This window comes from Cherax quadricarinatus, chromosome 38, assembly GCF_038502225.1.
Source record: "Cherax quadricarinatus isolate ZL_2023a chromosome 38, ASM3850222v1, whole genome shotgun sequence".
NCBI lineage: Eukaryota > Metazoa > Arthropoda > Malacostraca > Decapoda > Parastacidae > Cherax > Cherax quadricarinatus.
This window is the reverse complement of record NC_091329.1, coordinates 15,369,348-15,391,772: the sequence shown is the minus strand read 5'-3', so window position 1 is coordinate 15,391,772 and position 22,425 is coordinate 15,369,348. Positions and strand designations below refer to the sequence as shown.

At 36.8% G+C, this 22,425-nt stretch overlaps 1 protein-coding gene across 1 annotated transcript in view; it reads left to right on the top strand.

Moving 5' to 3' along the window:
* LOC128693022 (interference hedgehog) overlaps positions 1-18,005 on the top strand; it is a 208,879-nt gene extending 190,874 nt beyond the window's left edge. Inside the window, exons 9-16 of the mRNA XM_053782486.2 lie at positions 998-1,225; positions 3,180-3,289; positions 8,793-8,917; positions 9,455-9,698; positions 14,074-14,212; positions 14,431-14,616; positions 15,291-15,445; positions 17,694-18,005. Of these exons, the coding sequence (XP_053638461.2) occupies positions 998-1,225; positions 3,180-3,289; positions 8,793-8,917; positions 9,455-9,698; positions 14,074-14,212; positions 14,431-14,616; positions 15,291-15,445; positions 17,694-17,912 (1,406 nt within the window). The 3' untranslated portion in view covers positions 17,913-18,005. The remainder of the gene's footprint in view (positions 1-997; positions 1,226-3,179; positions 3,290-8,792; positions 8,918-9,454; positions 9,699-14,073; positions 14,213-14,430; positions 14,617-15,290; positions 15,446-17,693) is intronic.
* Positions 18,006-22,425: the final 4,420 nt, after the last annotated feature.

Below are 22,425 nucleotides of genomic sequence, written 5' to 3'. Positions count from 1 at the left end.
GAGTGAATGATGGTGAAAGTTTTTCTTTTTCGGGCCACCCTGCCTTGGTGGGAATCGGCCAGTGTGATAATAAAAAAAAAATGTCTAATTTTCTAATTTTCAAAATAAAACTTGAGAATTTGTTTTTGCATACCTTTACCCTTCCTGAGGGGGGATATGTTGATGCAGTGAAGGTCTCTTGATCTGAGTAATTTGAGTTACCCTCCACTTCCTTGGATCAAATGTGATTTCCTCCTAGTCCTCAAGTGCTTTATGACCCCATATGAGTTTAGTGCTTCCCCATGAACATACTAATAATCCATTACTTTATATCATATCATGTTGCTTGTCCAGCACACATAATAAGTGCCACAACCCTTTAGATCATCATTGGTTTTTCATTTAGAACGAGGCAGGCAAGCCATTCTTTATGATTTCCTGAAACAAGAGATTTCAAATACATAGTGTTTATCTTAGTATGTCAATATGGACATTCCTTGAATATTTATGAAGTAATTGACTCTTAATTGTTGGATTTTTCCTCATTTACCTATATAATGGAGAAAAGTGTGAGAACAATTCTGCTGACAAAGTATGTATATATTTGGTTAGGTATACATCAGCTGGTAGTGCATGTGGTCATTTTTGTATGAAAGCGTAATGACAGTTGGATTTCTTTGTGAATTAACGTCTTCAGGCTGAATGTAGACAACCCAGGGTTGCTAAAAATGCTTTCCTTGTGGCCATATACCTAGGTAAATCATATATGTTCTGTCATGCTTTAGAAGGCCAAAATGTGAAGGAATCCACACAAAATAGGCTCTGAATCTGTTACTTATAATTTTGTTGTGCCTATGTTTTACTTCAGACACAAGTGTTTATATAATTTAACAATAATAGCAAGTCACTTAAAATTCAGGTGGGAACGATTGGTATCCTGATGTACTGTACGTGTTTGAGGGCAAAGTGTATAGTAAATAATTTTTTAATGGGATTGATAAGTTGCTTTTAATTTTAGATTATGCAGCCAGTGAAACTACTGACAATCGAAGATGGCGCAATGGTCAGAGGCGAGAAGGTGGTGGAGGAGCTGGAGGAAGAGGAGATATTAATGGTGGGGAAAAAAGAAATCATGGTCGGAATAATGGAAGTGAACATGGAGAAGCATCAAAACAAAATGATGAGAACACTGGTGATCCCCCTATAACAGGGGATACTGCAGGGTGGAAGAAGAAAACAAAGAAAGGTTGGATATCCTCTCTTCTGATGACTGTTTAATTTTAACCCTTTCAGGGTCCAGAGGCCAAATTTCAAAGTGCACACCAGGGTCCAAGAATTTTCCCCCAAAAATTTTGTTATTTTTCTTATGAAATGGTAGAGAATCTTTTTCTGGAGGTAATAAAACAAAAAGTATGAAATTTGATGGAAAATTGACAAAATTATGCTCTCGCAAATTTTGATGTCAGCAATATTTACAAATCAGTCATTTTGCCAACTTTGACTCCCATTTTAGGCAAATTACATTATTCCAGGTGACCAAATTCTTAGCTATTTCACTAGTATTACTTCTATTCTATCGATTGAGCAGAAGAAATCGCCAAGTCAACTGTTTCAACTACAAAATAAAGTGATCGGAAATTGGTAATTTGGCCAATTTAACACAAAGTTCAAAATATTCCAATTTCAAAATAGGGTCTAGAATAAACAGTGTAGGTATTCCTGGCACTAAACTAACATTTCCTCTGTTCATTAGTTACGTTTTGAGGCTTTATTAATGAATTTCATTTTGATTTTTTATTCACATAATGAATTTTTATTCAAACCAAAAAATAGAAGATTTACTGTTATGCAATATTGTAATAATTGTATAAATATCATCACCACATTTGTGAATGTATATTAGACCCACCAGCTGGCGTGTATTAGACGTGTGAGGTCGTTTGTTTACTCTTGAACATCGGCAAAAATTTAACATTTTCGCTACTTTGAGCTCAGTTTCAAGCCATTTCCAGTGCTAAAACCAATCAAAATCATCTCTGTTTTTGTAATATGTCTCCCATTCTATCAAATGACACCAAGAAATCGCAAATACAACTATAAAAAACATACGAAAAACACTGCAAAGTTGCTGTTTTAATCGAAAATCACGGTCTCAGTTTTTTTTCTCTCATTATACACTGTGTGCTGCAGGATTTGTTTTATGTGGTGCACACATACCACATAGATGTATTCTCTCATATCTAGGCCCAAATTTACCACTCACAGCTTATCAGAGTGAGCTGAGCTCATGGTGTAGATCTACGGTTTGGACCCTGAACGTAAAGCCGTAGATCTACGACACGGACCCTGAAAGGGTTAAAACACATCTTGTCATTTTTACCATAAATTAATTCATTGCTAATTAGACTGATTTATTTTAATATAGTAAAGGGAATTTATTAATCAAGTTCTTATAGATAATCTCTCTCTGTTCCTCCTCAGGTCCTGAAAACATCAAAGATATATATACATGGGAGGAAATCACCATGAAATACGTGACTACAGATATACATATTACTTGCTAAAATACACAAGAGCATTGTTAACAAAAGTATATCAAGCATATTACATATTGTTTGGGCTTTTTCATATTTTTTTACTTAAGATGTAGATGCGTATTGTGTATTATGTACATGGAAAGGAATAGGAAATCTTGATTGGCAACACTCTCACCTCACACACTGAGTATCCGTGGTTCAATCCCAGGCATGGGTGAAAATGTTTGGGATGTTTCCTTACACTTGTTCACCTAGCAATAAGTAGGTACCTGGGTTAGCAGACTGTTGTGGGTCACATCCTGGGGAACAAGATTAAAGGACCCCAATGGAAATAAGACAGACAGTCCTTGATGACACATTGACTTTCTTCGGTTATCTTGGGTGGCAAACCCTCCAGGTTAAAAATCTGAACAAATATCATCTTATTGCTATACATAAGGGAATTATATAAATATGAAACCAAGAGAGCATGGAAAATGAAGAATGAAGAAAAAATAGGATGCAGTAATACATATCACCGATGGCTCAGGAAATAGGAAAAACAAAAATATTGAGAAATAAAGAATTCCAGTACAGCACTTTCTTAGTTATTTTCATGTAGATTTATAATTGCTGAATCTGTTGAATAATCTTTTAGTATTTAAGGAAGTGATAATATTTCAGGTTTAATGGTTCCACCATCTAAGCCCAGGATGACAAAGGTGTCAGATGAATCGGTTATGGTTACATGGGATGCTCCACAAGCTTCAGGGTTGCCTATTCTTTTTTATAAGGTAATACATATCTTTATTTTCTGTCATTTTAATGTTTTCTGCTCTAATTTATATTCAGATATATAATTAATGGATCATAGAATAATGAAAGGTAGATACTAGCCCTCACATACAAAAAAACATCAATAAGATTTTGTTGCTCTCTTTATATGTACTATACTGTATGTCCACCTTTTTTACACTGAAAAAAAATGCTTTGCAGTGATACTGCAGAGTAGAGCTAACACTAGTCATCTTTATATTATGGATATTCAGGTTGCAGAAATTGTCCCTTATAACTATAAAATCTAGGGTATGGCACAAAAATTCACTCATTTAGAAATGGGTTAAATTTTCATTGCACAATGTACAGAAGGGCTCCAACTTATGATGTTAATGCCTTTGAAGAGTTTCGAGAATTTGTCTCTTCTCTGAGCTCGGCCATAGGCCAGACTCGTCTGGTGCTTGCCTGGTCAGTCAGGCTGTTGCTGCTGGTGGCCCACTGCCCCACATATAAATCACAGCCTTGTTGATCTGGCACCTGGTGAACACACTTGTCAAGTTTTCTCTTGAAGGCTTCTACACTTGTTCCAGCTGTGTTTCTGATATCTTCTGATAAGATGTTGAATAGTCTGGGACTCCGGATATTGTTACAGTGTTCCCTTATTGTCCCCACCGCACCCCTGCTCCACACTGGGTTTATTTTGCACTTCCTCCCATATCTCTCACTCCAGTATCTTGTTATGGCAGTGTGCAGATTTGGGACCAGGCCCTCGAGTACTTTCCAGGTATATATTATAAGAACATAAGAACGAAGGAACACTGCAGAAGGCCTACTGGCCCATACGAGACAGGTCCAAGTCTCCTACCGGCTTCCTAACACACAGAACACAAAAAGTAGTAGTGAACAGGGCAAGATCCAGCATCAGCGAGGTCAAAAGCTCAGTGCCCCAAGGCCTTGTATGTGACATTCAGAGGGCATCTCTCTATCTTTCAGATTGAGCCAGGTCTCTGTTATAGCAATAATATCTATGTTTCCTGCACTTGCAATTAATTGGTCAGTGGTCAGTCGTCACGTGAGGTCATGTATCTCTCTCTTCTGCTCCAGTGAGTACATGTTCAAGACTTGAAGGCATTCCCAAGAGTTTCGGTGCTTTACTGGCTCACTGTGAGCCAGTAAAGCATCTCTGTATTTGTTCCAGCTCCGATATATCTCCTGCTTTGAACGGGGCCGTCACCACTGAGCAAGTGAGGGAGCACTAGTGATTTGAAGAGTGTCACAATTGGCATTATTTCCCTTGCTTTGAAAGTTCTCAATACCCATCCCGTCATCTTCCAGGCTGTTGTGATCTTTGTCTTGTTGTGGTCTTTAAAAGAAAGGTTGGCTGACATAATTATTCCCAGGTCTTTTACATGTTCCTTACACTCTATTTGGTGACCCTCTTGAGTTTTGTATATAGTGTTTCTTTTGAGTTCTTCATTCTTTCCATACCTAAGCAGCCGGAACTTATCACCATTGAACGTCATGTTGTTCTCCACTGCCCACTGAAAAACCCTGCTTATGTCTTCCTGTACTTTTTCTGTGTCCTCTACTGTAGTGACTTTCATGCTTATTTTAGTGTCATCTGCAAAGGATGATACAAAAGTGTGCTGGTTTTTTTTATCTATGTCTGCTATGAGGATGAGAAACAGCAGAGGTGCCAGGACAGTGCCTTGGGGCACTGAGCTTTTGACCTCGCTGATGCTGGATCTTGCCCTGTTCACTACTACTTTTTGTGTTCTGTGTGTTAGGAACCCGAAAATCCATCTGCCTACCTTCTCCGTAATGCCATGGACCTCATTTTGTGCGCTATCACTCCATGATTACATTTGTCAAACACCTTTGCAAAATCTGTGTAAATCACATCTGTGTTTTGGTCATCTTCCAATGCCTCCTAGTTCTGTCATAATGGTTCAGCAGCTGTGACAGGCACGATCATCCTGCTCTAAAACCATGCTGGTTCTGGTTATGCTGGTTGTGCTGGTCTATGAAATTTGTAATCTGCCGTCTCATCACTCTTTCGAAGATTTTTATGATGTGAGAAGTTTGAGCTACTGGTCTGTAATTTTTAGCTAGTGCTCTACTACCTCCCTTATGCAAAGGAGCTATGTCTGCACTCTTTAAGGCCTCTGGTATTTCACCTAAATCTAAACTTTTTCTCCAAAGAATGCTGAGTGCTCGTGCTAATGGTATTTTACACTTCTTTATAAAAAGAACATTCCATGAATCTGGTCCAGGTGCTGAATGAGTGGGCATGATGTCCATTTCTTTCACGAAATCTATGGGATTTGTACTAATGTCAGTTAGTTGGTCTGCACGGCCTTCTTCTGGAGTGAAAAATATTTCTGCATTTTCTACCTTGCTGTCATTTAGTGGGTTGCTGAACACTGACTCGTACTGTCTTTAAGGATTTCACTCATTTCCTGTTCATCGTCAATGTATGAGTCTCCTTTCAGTAGTGGTCCAATTCTACAGGTAGTTCTTAGCTTGGATTTTACATAGGAATAAAAATACTATTTTGGGTTTCTTGCAATATCCTGTATGACCCTTTGTTCCCTTTGTACTTCTTCTGTTAGGTATGACATCCTGAGTTTTTGTTCTAGTTCAGTGATCTCTTGCCTATGCCTATCTTTCCTCTGCTGAAGCATATTATTGTTTTTAAACAATTCAGTAACCCATTTTCTTTTTCTGTACCATCTCGTACACTCTCTCTCTATATCTGATCTTCTTCTGGGTTTCCTCAATGGTAGGTGCTTCATTCATACCTTCTATGCTTCTATATTCTGCTTCTCTAGGCACTCGTGGGGATTTAGGGTGCTCATGTCTGCTTCCCAGGATATGTCTGATAGCTCTTGGTTTATTTTTTCCCAGTTAATTCTATGGTTGTTAAAATTAAACTTACTGAACATCTCATCTCTAACTTTAGTGATGCAGTTCCCTAATCCTGAGTTAATACTCGTTTAAACTTCTATGATGTTGTGATCAGAGTATATTGTCTTTGTAACTATTATGTCTCTGATTAGTTTCTCATTTGTGAATGTCAAATCTAGGGTATTTTCATTTCTAGTGGGATCAATTATCTGTTGGTTTCATGAGTACTTTTCACAAAGCCTCATTAGTTCCCTGGTATGTGTCTGTTGAGCCAGGGTGCTTCCTGGAGATATTTCTGGTATAGCATTGTGTTATGCCATCTTCCATTTTATATGAGGGCTAGATTTTCTAGCTTATCCACATAACTATCTATCTTTCTTAGCTGCTCTGTGAATTCCTCAGCAGTTGATTTACTATTGATGAAAATAAATAGTAAGTCCATCGTTTGGTATTCAGAGCCTATTTTCCAATAGAAACCCATGTTATAAACAGGCATAATATTCCATATCAAATTTTATTTAAATTTTTTCAAAGAATTTTTACCCAACTATTTTACATTCATTACTGCTCCTTACTTACAAATATTATTAAATATTATTTAATTAATGCATACATGTTAATTAATTAGAACAGAGCTACAATTCAGTATAAGACAATGCTCTTTACATATGCTCTCCATTTTTTCACTGTGATTGAGTGTGATGTGAGATGACAGATTGTTGATGTGACCACAGCTAGACTGTTTCTCTCTCACCCTCTCATATTCACTACCACCCTGCCTCACATTGTATCTAACTCAAGACAGTTTACATATGCTTTCCACTTTACATATGCTGTCACTGCTATAGTTGAGTATGTGATGTGGAAGTAATGGGGTGATGTGTAGGGCGAGCAACAACTAGACTGCTTCCCTCTCTCTCACTCTCATATTTGCTCCCACCCTCTCTCAAGTTTCTTTACATAATGTTCCTGGGAATATGATAATGAGGATGACTTAGGGAGAGTGTAAGGAGTGGGTGTTAGGTATGTAAGTGGAGCTACCACTGTCTCCACACCTCACCTATTGACTTGTCTAGCATGTCAGTTCCTGTGGCAGCTGCCACAGACTCTCATTATTAAATCAATAGTTTTAACCAGTTTCTACCACACAGATGTGAGCTTTCTATACATGCATAAAATGAATGTACACAAAGTATGAATGCATTTGGTAAAAAATAACTGAGAAAAAACATTTATTATTCATTCTTAAAAACTAATTGTAAATATTAAAGTGATAATATACACTTGGAAAATCCTAGAGGGACTAGTCCCAAATCTGTACATGAAAAATCACTCCCTACAAAAGCAAAAGACTTGGCGGGAGATGCAACATCCCCCCAATGAAAACAGGGGAGCCACGAGTACACTAAGAGACAACACAATAAGTGTTGGGTCCAAGACTGTTTAACTACCTCCCAGCATACATAAGGGGGATTACCGTTAGTCCCCTGGCTGGACAGGCATCTGAAGTCAGTTTCTGATCATCCAGGCTGTGGCTCATATGTCATTTTATGTGTGGCCAGCAGTAACAGCCTGGTTGATCAGGCCCTGATCCACCACTAGGCCTGGTCATGGACCAGGCCACGGGGGTATTGATCCCCTAAAACCCCCTCCTGGTATAATTCAGATATGGCTCTTGACCAGTTTCTACTAAACAGTTGTAAACTTTCTACACATGCATTAAATAAACATACACAAGGTATTCATACATTTGGTAAAAACCAAGAAAAAATATTTATAATTTATTCTGAAGAAAATTATAAGTAATCCTGATGTAAGAAATGCAAGTAACTTGTTCGTGAGTAATTAACAAGTTCCAAATTCACAAGTCATAATGTAAGTTGGGGCCCTACCGAAATTTCATTAAGGTTACAATTTCTTTTGAGGGGTGATGTTCTGTATATAAAAAAAAATTATTATATGCAATTTCCTTTACAACTTTGGTAAAGCCATCTACACATCGTGTAAAATTTAGAACGGGTCCTACCACAACTGCTTCCTGCAGTGGTCACAAGACCAGTGCTTGCCTGACACCCACAAACATACATTAAGATAGTGCAAGTGGCAGAGGGGTGTGCATAAACTCTTGTTATTCAAGGGTGTAACATTTGTGGTTTCAGTAGATTATTGTTTAATTTTTGTTATTTATTTTGTTGTTGACAGTGCAGACCCTTAATATTAGCTTTGTGGTTGAGAATTGGCAGATCAACTTGTCCCCGGCGCATGGACAACAGCAGTTTTTTCAGTATTGAATGCATCTAAAATGCCTGATAATGTGTTTACACTGTCGTATATTAAATGCTCAGTATAACTAGGCATATGAAAATAGATACAAAAGTATAATAAATGCACAGTACATGCAGTATTTACCTTAAAATATGGCACCAGTCACCCTTCCTTTATGCAACTTTGTGCAAAAATGGCAGAAAAGTAGAAAAAGCACTGAATATAATTCACAGTGGCCTAACTGAAAACCAACAAAAACATGGAACACAAAAAAGAGGGTGCCAAATAGCAGGTCCCTCCTGTATTGACAGACCTTTGTTAATTCTTAAACTGTTTCAAAATCAACAGATCCAGTATAAATTAGTCCGGAGCCGAGGGAATCGTGGAAGCCGCTGGATGACTGTCGATGAAGACATTCCACCCCATATCAACAGCTATGAAGTGACGGGTCTGCAAACTGCTCACACTTACAGGTTAATGGGGGTTTTAAATAGTAGTTTTGTGGTTTCATGAGTCATTAATATGATATAAATTAATTTCCAGAGGCATGCACTATGAACAAAGAATATTTAATATTTTAATAGTGAAAGTAGCATGTATCAACTGACTTTATATCTTAATAATGAAGGTAGCATGTATCAACTGACTTTTTAGCTGCTGACTCAAAACTTTAGGAATACTTAAGAAATTTGAGTATGTATGTTCCTCACTTAGTAATGAATTTGTTTACTGACATGGTCTTAGGAATGGAACTCTATCGTTAAGTGAGGAAAGGCTGTACAATTACAAGAAACTCATATTAATTATGGATACTTGTAACATCATGGATAACAGTGTAGAAAATAAGTTATGGTAAAGAAATTTAAGGTTTATCATAGTGAATATTATGTATATTTCATGGTAAGAAAAGTACATCTAAATATTATATTTATTTTTATAAAGAATATTTATTTAGCCAGGGATTTACAAGCATATTTAGTACTGAGATTAATTAATTAATCTTCTTTTAGGTTTCGTATTGCTGCTGTATATGCTAACAATGACAACAAACTTGGGCCAAACTCTCGTCGTTTTCTTTTGGAGAAGGATTTGACAATTCAGCGTCCTGCTTATCCGCCAACTATAGTCAGTGTGACTCCTCAGGGTCCCACTTCTGTTAAACTAGAGTGGGAGTACAAGCCTTCTCCCGGTGTACCTGTGGAGGGCTTCTTTATTAACTATCGTGAAGCAACAATAGCTGGAGAATACACTAAGGTACTTAACCTGATATTAGCACTAATAATACTTGTATTTCTGTACTTGATGAAATATTATAGGGATATTATAGTGATCCTCCATGAGAAGTAGAGCAGAATTCTTCCTCCTTAAGCCATAAGTGTCATAAGAGGCGACTAAAATGCCGGGAGCAAGGAGCTAGTAACCCCTTCTCGTGTATACATTTCTAATTTTGTTTTTCTTTTGGGGTCACCCTGCCTCGGTGGGATATGGCTGGTTAATTGAAAAAAACCCAGCTGATATGTTATAAAAGTTAATATTTTGTACACAGCTTCTTATATCTTATAGACGAGCTTTAAGGATATTTTGAAATTGAGTATAAAATGAAAGTAGTAAATCAAGATAAACCCTTGTGTAGAAATAAATAATTTATTGTCCTCTGTATAAGAAACCATAATTATATAAAAATTAAATAGAATACTTTAAAAGGAGAACCTGAGATACAAAAGCCTTAGAAACAATTCATCTACACACAGCATATCCTAATTTTAACCTTTATTTGCTCTTGTACATAATTACAGTATATAGTACCTATCCACTCACATATTCAAATGATATAATTTCAGCCTGCCTACCTCCACTCCTGCCTCCTACCTACTCCAAACTAATGCTGTTACTACCTAAACAAATTTTCATTCCTATTTTTTACCACCTTCATTTTGCTGTGTTCATTAGTCTATATTCAGTGTCCCATTTTTAAATTTATGTATCACTTTATGGTTTACAATACAGTAAAGCTTCATTATACAACTTATATGTTCCACCAAAATCTGCTCTACACTATGTTAAATCATTGTGTAGTGAATTGCAATTTTCCATATTAGTACAGTAATCTTTTTATATAAGGTATCTTGATTTAATGGACTTCAGAAATATGATTCAAAATCTGCTGGGTCATTTGATTCAGAAACAGTATGAATAGTTTGTTGGTTACAGACTTGTTCATTTTTGTAGCAATCACATCAAAACAATATCTTCTCAGTCCACTAGAGTCACCATTGCTGGCCACCTGCTCTCCCAGTATTAGTTCATTAAACTGAGAGTTTACATATTCAGGGAAAGAGTTTAAGCCCAGAAGGTTCATTCATCATTGCATGACAAGGGTGAAAGAGATGGTGGGAAGGAAGAAGTTCCACATAAGGAAGAAAATTGGCTAAAAGGATGGGATTACAATTAGCCAAGCAAATTGGTGTTAATTAAGAAATTGAAGAGAAAGTGTACAGCAAAGGTGGAACTGTCAGAGAGAAGGGGCTGGCAATTTCATAGACTCACATTATATAATGCAAGAAAATTTATTTTGGGTCATAAAACATAAAAACCACAAAATGTAAAAGATGTGATGAGGTATGGTGTACTATACCTTTATTCCCTCTGTTCACCATCCCTCATTCCATTCAGTTCACTCATTTCTGTATACTTTTTACAGAATGAGGAAGTTTAACATTATTGTATATAACCTCTCCTCACTTAGCGACATACTCGTTTACTGACGATTCGGACTTACAACGAGCTTTCTGACCAGTATGCATACCTAAATAATGTATATTAGAGCTGATTTCCTCTATTCTGTATGTTACAATATACAGTACACTATTGTATAAGCATTTAAATAGCCTGGAGGCTAAAGTTCTCACTTCACACACGGAGGGCCCGGGTTCGATTCTGGGTGGGTGGAAACATCTCGACGCATTTCCTTACACCTGTTGCCCTGTTCGCCTAGCAGCAAATAGGTATCTGGGTGTTAGTCGACTGGTGTGGGTCGCATCCTGGAGGACAAGATTAAGGACCCCAATGGAAATAAGTTAGACAGTCCTTGATGACACACTGACTTTCTTGGGTTATCCTGGGTGGCTAACCCTCCAGGGCTAAAAATCCGAAGAAAATCTTATCTTTTATCTTATCTTACCAGAATTGTTATAAATAGTGCAAAGGTGACATTAAAACAATATAAAAAATGGTTGACACAAACCCTCTACCATTATAATATGCTCCTCACTTAGCGACAAATTTTTTTATTGACGTGATCTGTCATTAAGTGAGGAGAGGCTGTGTTAAGAAATGCTCTTAAGTTTATTTTAAAAATGTGTGGTGGGTATGTGCAGTATGTCACAACTACTAAATCACTACAACAAAAGTATGAAGGCATTGGAAGAAAATGAAAATACAGATGTGGTCTACACAGATTTTGTGAAGATATTTGACAAATAGGATCATGGAGTGATAACACATAAAATGAAGTCATATGTCATAATCAGGAAAAAGTAAAGCAGAGGAGAGAGAGAGAGATACAGATGTAGAAGACAGATGAGAGCCTAGTTCCAAACCGACTTGCTACAGTAACAATGTACTGGAGTGAGAGAGAGGTACTTGACATTGTGGATACTTGGAGCCCCTTGTTCCAAACCTACTCACTATAGTAACAACATATTGGAGTAAGAGAGGTACATGATGTGGAAGATACCTGGGGACCTAGTCTCAAGCCTTCACACTTATTATAACAATGTACTGGAGCGAGAAATATGGGAAGAAGGGCCACGGTGTCCTGTGGCCTGGTGGCTAAAGCTCTTGCTTAACATGGGGAGGTCTGGGTTCGATTCCCAGCAAGGGTAGAAACATTGGGCGTGTTTCTTTACAACGGTTGTCTGTGTTCACCCACCAGTAAAATGGGTACCTGGGAGTTAGTTGACTGGTGTAGGTGACATCCTGGGACAAAACTGACCTAATTTGCCTGAAATGCTCTGCATAAGAAGTGGCTGTCTATATAGTAATATGTCATTGATGTCAGCTAGGGCTGTATACCATTTATATGTACTTGTAGTAAATAAAGATATATTACATTATTATTATTAAGTGTAAATATTATTATTAAGTGTAAAATAAATCCAGTGATGAACAAAACTATAATGGTTAAAATATAAAAGATAAAGATAAAGATTCTATTTCTTTGTAAAAGTAACAATGTGTAATTACAATTTTGGTTTGCTAAGTACAATGATAGCCACTATCATGCCAGGGCATTTTGGGCAGATGAATCCTAGTACATAATAACTACTTAAATCTAGACAAGATGAAAGTGGTTAACTTGTATCAAAATCTTTATTTAATCTTAATACTAATGGGAGGTAGTCAAGGTGGAGGTTTATAATAATAATCTTGAAGTTGCACATAATAAAAACAATATTACAAATAATGGTTCAAACAGTAATATTTTATGGATTGGCAGATGTTTAGTAGACTAGAGGTCATATAATATATTTGGGAGAGTTGCTTCAAACTGATTAGAAGCTGTTTTGGTTGGTTTGGTTAGTACTGAGATACAGGATGATTTTTAAGCAAAGTCCACAATTTATACATAGAAAACACTGCATCAACATCCTTGTTCCACAGTTATTCAGCCTGCTGTTGCTAGAATAAGTCTTCAGTGGGAAACTTAATCACCACCTCATCCAAGTGCCAAATCACCCAGGCTGTAATGGATATGTCGGCCAGCAGGCCACCACCAGCAACAGCCTGGTTGATCAGGCAAGTAATAAAAAAGCCTGGCCCTAGTCCAAGTTGCAGGCATAGGAAGAACTTAAAATTGGTCACAGGTGTGGCAAGTGTAATGTGACAGGGGCTTACTGGGTTCAGAAAATGCAACAACACAGGGAGAAGGCAGCATGAACACCATTCTTTTCAACAAAATGCAGTGTTTTTATGTTTCTTCTTTACTTTGAATTACAGTAAGCACTCTTATTCACCTCCTCTCTATATATTGCATTTTTTTTGTAAATACGTACAATTGAAAAAGTGCATCCAAAATTTAATAGCACATGACAAGGCCTTCAGAGAATGTGCTGTTTAACTTTGGATGTACTTTTTCAATTGTTTTTGCAAAAATTCACAATGTATAGAGGAGTTTTATAAGAGTGTTTACTATTCATATATTTCATATACCTTTCAACCTCTAGCCTCATTTTCATTGGCCAGAGGAGGAGCCACTTCAGGACTCTAGGGCCATTCTAGGAAGGTAAAGCTTCAAAAATTCTTGTGTACATTGAAAGCGAGGATCCTTAAATCCCTGAAATAAAGATTTAAGTATACTTTCAGTGCAAATATACTGAGATATACACACATCTTTCAGTGTATATGTACAGAAAAACACAAATTGTAACCCCCCCTCAGATTTGGATGGTTGGTTATAGCTTACTTTGTGCATAACTTGTTGTATAACAAATCGTATCATGTAGCTAGTCTCAGGGTAAAATATATTTTATTAAATGAACTGCATGGCATTACAAAAAACTTTTAAATGACATTTGAAAACTGTTTTATTGACCTATTTAAGCAAAAGTTATTGTTCATTATTTTTCAGGTTACAGTGTTGGGACCTGCTAAGAGAAGTTTTGTAATACTGCATCTTAAGGCTAACGTCTCCTATGATTTTAAGATCCAATGCTTCAATATTGCGGGTGCCTCGGAGTTTTCAGCTATATATAATAAGAACGCAGTGGGTATGTACATTTACAATTTTAGTATTACTGTAATAATATTTATTTTCTCTGGAAAAGGACACGTGTGTAGAGTTCAGCACATTTATTAAAGGAAACATTTCACCATTAGTCTTCATCAGTCGCTCATGGTGGAACATTTCCTTAATAAATGTCCTGAACTGTACAGAAGTTTTTTGTCAGTATCACCATACCATTTATAATGTTTATCTTCTCTGCAGGTTCTTCTCTGAGCACAACTGAAGCACCAATCATAATTAACACCTTAGTGCCCATATTCAACAATGATGACCTTAGTCTGTCCAATATTCATCTTTATATTATTCTTGGAGCTGTGCTTGCATTTTTACTTCTTATTGTGATTGTTTCTGCAACAGTATACACCTGCCGCAACAAACACACTGATGGTTAGTGCATTCTAAATTACTGTTTTCATGCATAATTATTATATTCATGGGAAGTACTAAATCACTAAGGGTTATTTGGTGCCTGGGAAATAGGTACGGTAATCAAGTTTGATCCATTTAAGATGAGGGGTAACTCCAATTCCTTGGAATAAGAGCCCATTACTGGCATGAAGACTATTTTTCCAAGGGTTTTCCTGTATAAATAAAGCTTAATGACAGGTTTCTCTTTAATACAATATTGATCATGACATGCAGTTGTTTAAACCATATTTTACCTTCCTATTAATATTCTTTTATTTCATGAAAATAAATGCAAATGCATTTACCTGTATATGTGCCTGTCAGCCAGTGTCTCTGGTGGTCATTGGAGGGAGCAGGAAGCCTGATAAATCATTCCAGGTGAATTGTGAACTACAGTGTAGCATAGTCTTAACTGCAACAGCCTCACTTGGTATGCTGTTCCATGGGTTTATTTTTCTGTGAGAAGACTTTCCTGTAGTCTCACTGGCATTGTTTCTTGGCCAGTTAACAGCTAGTTCCCTCTTGTGTGTCTCAGAATTCATAAATTATGACTGTATTTTTTCAGTCTCGCTTTAATTATTGACATTATATAAGGGAAAAAATTTGTGACTACAGTATCTAAGTATGAATATAGCAAAATTGTATTTTAACAGATGACACAAGATCAACCAAATATGAAGACACATCTCTCCACATCCATCGAGAAACTGCCACCTATATATTACCCCACCAGCAGAATAATGGACAAACTCCAAATGGCTATCTGTCTCATCAGGGTATTGCCGTTTCTCCTGGAGATGGTGAGAAGGTAAGTGAAATGAAGTTACAATATTGTATATTTATGAAAGTTACAAAAATCTTCAGGAATTATAAGAGAGTTAAGAGATTGCTTGAACAGCATGTGACATCCACAACCATTGCTACTGTTGATGCTGTACTCTCTGATTGTGCTGTAACTGCTGTTGCTGTAACTGCTGCTGTATCTGCTACTGGTGTTGTAACTGCTCCTATATACCTACTGTTGATGCTGTAATTGTTGGTGTACCTACTAGTGATGCTGCAACTGCTTCTGTACCTACTGCTGGTGCATTAACTGCTGCTGTATCTATAGCTGGTGCTGTACATATATAGAGGAACACTGCAGTAAGCCTACTGGCCCTTTTGAAATCCAGCCATATTCAGTCATATATTTGCCTTAACTTATATTTTAAAACTAGCCAAGGTATTAGCTTTAATGACAGCACTACTATAGCTCCCATTGCTGCTGCCAACAGCTACATTAGCAAGAGATATAATGCGATTATTTATTCACAATGTTTTGCCTTCACATTGGGCTCTGTAAAATCACAATTTTTTTTACCATTTCTCTCTCAGCTATAGTAACAGATGGAGCAGCAATGCTTGTAAGAGTTATGGCAGAATTACATAACTAGAGATATGGGTCTATGGCATACTGTGAGTCACTGTTGTTCCAGAAATGTGATTGGAGGGAGGACATAAAGGAGATTTTGTATGAAAAGGGCTTGGATATTCAGTAGGCATGTGTGAACATGTTAGACAGGAGTGAGTGGAGGCAAGTGTTTTTTATGACTTAACATGCTGTTGGAGTATGAGCAAGGTAACATTTATGAAGGGATTCAGGGGATCCTGTTAGAAGGTATTGAGTCTAGGAGGTGGGAAGTACAGTGCCTGAACTTTGAGAAGGAGGATGGGAATATTGCAGTTTCGAGGGACATTTGAATTGCAGTATCAGCACACCTCTGGCAAAACAGTGATGGAGTGAGTGATGATGAAAGTGTTTTTTTTTTTTGGGGGGGGGGGAGAGGGGGGTTATCATGCCTCCGTGGCAGATGGCCAGTGTGTAAAAGCAAGAAATTTTCAAAACATATGAAATCTAAGATACTTTCAAAGAAAGTATAAGAATTAATATAAAAATATAAATATAAAAATATTCTATACAAAAATCATACTTCTGGGACACCCTGTATTATGTGCCATATTTTTGGGACATACTGTATTATGTGTCCATACTTCTGGGACATCCTGTATTATAGATCCAGGCTTCTGAAGCAGTGCATTATGTGTCTAGAGTTCTGGCAAACACTGTATTATAGGTTCAGACTTCTGGGACACCTTGTACTGTGGATTTGGACTTCTGGGACACCCTTTGTATTATGGGTTCATACTTTTGGGACACCCTGTACCATGGGTTCAGACTTTCAAGACACCCTATGCCTCCATATATGTAATCTACATGAACCCAGATGAGTTCTTAACCCGTAAACGGTCCAAGCGTATATATACGTTTTTTCAACATCTGAAAGTATGTAAAAAAAGTAGATCTTCTTTTTGTTTTTTTACATTTGAAAATGTGTAAAAAACTTTGATCTACTATTTTTTTTTGTTGTATTTGAAAATATGTAAAAAAAAAAATGTAGATCTGCTTTTGTAGCACTACACATGTGAACATAGATCTGCTTGGACCGTTTATGGGTTAATAGTGTATTGCCAGAGAATAGTATCACCCCGCTACCATCTCAATTAAAAATTAATGGAATTTTATAAAAAAATGTAAAAATGTTGCTCAAGGAGAAATTAGGATTATGCATTATTCTTATAAGTGCGAAAGTATCAGGCATAGCTTCCCTTAAATCTCATAAATTTGGAAGACAATATTCTCCTTGCTAATTCAAAAGGTTTTGGAAGACAAAATAATCTCTTTGCTAAATCCAAGAAGTTTTGGAAGACAGAATAATCTTCTTGCTAAATTTAAGAAGCCTTGGAAGACAAAACTCTTGCTAAATCTTAATGCCTTGAAAGACAAAGAAAAATCTCCTCATTAAATCTTAGATACCTTGGAAAACAGGAAAATCATACTATAGCTTAGATGCCTTGTAAGACAAATAATCTTACCACAGAGACATGTACTGTAGCATGTACACAGTATAAAAAATGTTTGAAACACTTCCTTTCAGACCTTATTTTACCCTTATATAAATTTTGTTTAGTATGGTAAAGTTTAAAATTTAAATTTGGCATTTCTTTTCCCCTCACAGGTAGCAATAGAAAGTTCCTTCATTGAAAACAACAATCATAACACTCAGCCAGTGGAGAGATGTTATACACCCTCTGCTAGACGAATACCTCTAGAAGATGGCAGTGCTGAATCTGAGGTTAAAATTCCAGTATTGCCTAGAAATTCTAGTGACAATTGTGAAAGTGTTGTGCGGCCCTGTAGTGATAAAGACCACAACCAGAGACTGTGCATATCGTAATGAAAATCTGCTGAGTTGTTCAGTGGAAACATGAATGTGTAAAATATCATTAGTGTTGTTATGGATATTTGTGCATTGAAATCAAATCCTGTATATTGGGCAAAAGAAGAGCATGTAGAAGAAATGAATGATTTAGAATGCTTGAAGTAGTAAGTTTAAATGTATTAAAACATGCTCTTGGGTATTAGTTAATATTAAATACTCTGATTAGCAACTAAGTAGGAATTTAAGCTGATAAGTAAAGTGAAACAGCACTCTGTAATATAGGTTTTTCTATCTTAAGAATTTTTTTATAAAAAATTGCATATTATACAATATGTATAATGTATATACATCTTGGATGATAGTGGAAACACTGTACTTCCTTGGAGAGTGCCTGATTGATCACCAATGTGATATTATTTTTAAGTACAGTTGTCTCTTGTTTTATGTGATACATATTTTTCTGGCCCATGACTCATATAATAAATACATATACTAAAGGAAACCCATTGTAACATGTACACCATAAAGATACATTTTGAGACTTTGCAAATTGTGCATGCACCAAACAATCATTTTTTTTTTTTTTCAACAAGTCGGCCGTCTCCCACCGAGGCAGGGTGACCCAAAAAAGAAAGAAAATCCCCAAAAAGAAAATACTTTCATCATCATTCAACACTTTCACCACACTCGCACATTATCACTGTTTTTGCAGAGGTGCTCAGAATACAACAGTCTAGAAGCATATACATATAAAGATACACAACATATCCCTCCAAACTGCCAATATCCCAAACCCCTCCTTTAAAGTGCAGTTAGATTCCCTATACAAATTAACATCAGTAGAATTGGAAAAAACAGCTCCATATTTCTCAGCGTATTTTTACCAAAAAATTATGAGCATACCACGTAGGCATCAAATGATCATATACCGAAGTAACCAAGAGAAAATAAATTTGGCCCTAAGACAACTAAGAAGAAAAAAGGAATCCAAAATTCTAATTTAATCTGTCTCTCCTTTAGCCTTCCTCCTCCTCCCACCAAAAACCAACCTGCCTGACTTTATCTAACTAAGCTCAAGTGAACACACTGCAAACCTCTGAATATATTTCTCCTTACTTCACTTTCTTCCCTCCCTCCACCCCTAGTCCTGAATTCACATGTCCCATGCCCAAATCTGTTTTCCTTCTTTCATTTCTTATAAGTGTTAATATAAGCCAGTTTAGAGTGATATTTAAAGAGATATAGTAAAGGTCTGGTAAAACAAAACCCAATAAAGCACATTTCATGTAAAATGGACAAAAAAATTTAGCTGGACAAAGATTGAACATGTACTCACCTAGTTGAGCTTGCAGGGGTCGAGTCCAAGCTCCTGGCCCCGCCTCTTCACTTGTCGCTACTAGGTCACTCTCCTTGAACCATGAGCTTTATCATACCTCTGCTTAAAGCTATGTATGGATCCTGCCTCCACTACATCGATTCCCAAACTATTCTACTTCCTGACTACTCTGTGGCTGAAGAAGTACTTCCTAACATCCCTGTGATTCATCTGTGTCTTCAACTTCCAACTGTGTCCCCTTGTTGCTGTGTCCCATCTCTGGAACATCCTGTCTTTGTCCACCTTGTCAATTCCTCTCAGTATTTTGTATGTCGTTATCATGTCCCCCCTATCTCTCCTGTCCTCCAGTGTCGTCAGGTTGATTTCCCTTAACCTCTCCTTGTAGGACATACCTCATAGCTCTGGGACTAGTCTTGTTGCAAACCTTTGGACTTTCTCTAGTTTCTTTATGTGCTTGGCTAGGTGTGGGTTCCAAACTGGTGCCGCATACTCCAATATGGGCCTAACGTACACGGTGTACAGGGTCCTGAACGATTCCTTATTAAGATGTCGGGATGTCCAATTAAAATAGCCATGAAGTGGACCAAATCCACGATATTGAATGGCAGTCTGATGCAGTTGTGCATTTAATAAAATGGACTGACTCCACTTAATCGCAAGTTTATATAGTCTGAGGTTCATCCTGGATGTGTCCACTTTCATTGTTCCTGGGCAGTGTGGCCAGTGACTGTCTGAATCAGTGTTCTTACCTCTTTGTGGCTGCAGGGGTTGAGTCATAGCTCCTGGCCCCGCCTCTGCGCTGAGGCGAAGAGTTATTGTCTGGAGTTTTGAGACTCTCTGATCACGGGTTCTATTCCCGCCTGTGGTATGGTTTATCATTTCATCTCCAATCTTACCAGAAGATATCAGAAACATGGCTGGAACAAGTGTAGAAGCCTTCAAGAGGGAACTGGACAAGTATCTTCACCAGGTGCCAGATCAACCAGGCTGTGATGGATATGGGGGCAGCAGGCCTCCAGCAGCAACAGCCTGGCTGATCAAGCAAGCACCGGATGAGCCTGGCCCATGGCTGGGCTCGAGAGTAGTTAAACTCTCGAAACTTCAAAGGTAAGTACCATGTATAGTGTTATTAACAATGGCCTCTTAAGGAAGTAATGGTGCCAAGAAGAAGCATGTAACCTTAACCCTTCGAGGTTCCAGGCCGTAGATCTACGCCTAGTCTGCAGGGTCCAAGAATTTAAAAAAAAAATTTTTGTCATTTTTTCTTATGAAATGTTAGAGAATCTTTTTCTGAAGGTAATAAAACAAAAAGTACGAAATTTGATGGAAAATTGATGAAATTACACACATCAACGGTTTTACCCAATTTGACTCCTATTTTAGGCCAATTACATTATTGCAGTCGACCAGATTCTTAGCTATTTTTCTAGTATTTCTTCTACAGTATTTTATCGATTGAGCACAAGAAACTGCCCAGTCATTTATTTCATCTACCCAATAAAGTGATCAGAAATTAGAAATTTGGCCAATTTCACACAAAGTTCAAAATATTCCAATTTCAAAACAGGATCCAGAATAAACAATGCAAGCATTCCTGGTACTAAAATAACATTTCCTCTGTTTATTAGTTATGTTTTCAGGATTTACAGATGAATTCCATTTTGATTTTTTATTTACATAAAGATTTACATAAAGATTTTACATAGAAGATTTACTGTTATGCAATATTGTAATAATTGTATAAATAATATCAGCACATTTCTGAATATATATTAGATCCACCAGATGACGTATGTTGGATGCATGATGTCATTTGTTTACTCTTGAACATCGGCAAAAATTGAACATTTCTGCTATTTTGAGCTCAATTTCAAGCTATTTTCAATACTAAAACCAATCAAATTCATCTCTATTTTTGTAACATATCTTCCATTCTATCAATTGAGACCAAGAAACTGCGAATACAAAAGTAAAAACCATGTGAAAATACACCACAAACTCGGTGTTTTAATATAAAAACATGGTTGCAGTTTTTTCTCATTATGCACTGCGTGCTGCAGGATTTATTTTATATGGTGCACACTTACCACAGAGATCCATTCTCTCATATCTATGCCCAAATTTACCGTTCACAGCTTGAACCCTGTGGACAAGGCATAGATCTATGGGACGGACCCTCAAAGGGTTAATTGTTAAGCAGAAACTTGAATAAATAAGGGAACTGGAGGCTGGAGTTTCAGTGGCCTGGGTGTGTGAGGAATATGGTGTGGTAAAAAAACAGAAAACCAGAAAAAAGTAAGAAAAATTACTGTACTGTATTCTCTTGCATGATGTAGTGCTGCACTTTTAACCCATTTTCTTTTCAGGTTTATTTACAGGTAATTCTATGTTGTATTCGGTTATTCTTAGTATATCTGGTAGTTTATCAATACAGCAGACTAAGTGTGTTTTTATCTGGTAGTTGATCAATTAAGTGAACTACAGCCACTTAACAGATATATCCAATTTCTGGTAAATAGGAGACCCATCCCCATTAGTCCATTTTATTGGACCTTTACTGTATTATTAAAAAGCTTGGCAGTACTGGGCTTGGGCAATCACATAACAGAAAATTTATTCCATGTATAATGTATCACTGGTAGAAATGGTTCTCCTTATAAAAGTGAAACAACATAAAGTGAGGGGGAAACCTGTACATTGTAGCATTGTAGGTGTGAATCATGCAAGTAGCTGAAGGGTTCATTTATTTGCTACAGAATATAGTATCGTGATGTATTATTTGATGACTATGTATGTGTAACATACCTCTTGTAGTATACGATGCCCGGTAATGGAAATACTGTATCTCAGATTTTTAGTTAATTTATATACTGTAGTACATTGATTACTTGCGAGCTTTGATATAACTAAGACAATGAAAGAATCACATTATAAATTTGTCATTTATATACAGTTGATCACTTGTTATTCCAAGCACATAGGGACCAGGAGCTTTGTGTAACAACTAAAGATTCAGATCAAAAGCAAAACAAAAAGTAGTATATACATTTCATACAGGAAGTCTATAAATCTGGAACCCTAGAGTAAAATGAAAAAAAAAATGGTAATAATAAAGAATTTATATTCATAGACTGATCAGTGTGTCCACCATTATTATTGATATGTACATGGATTCAGCAGAGATATCTAGTC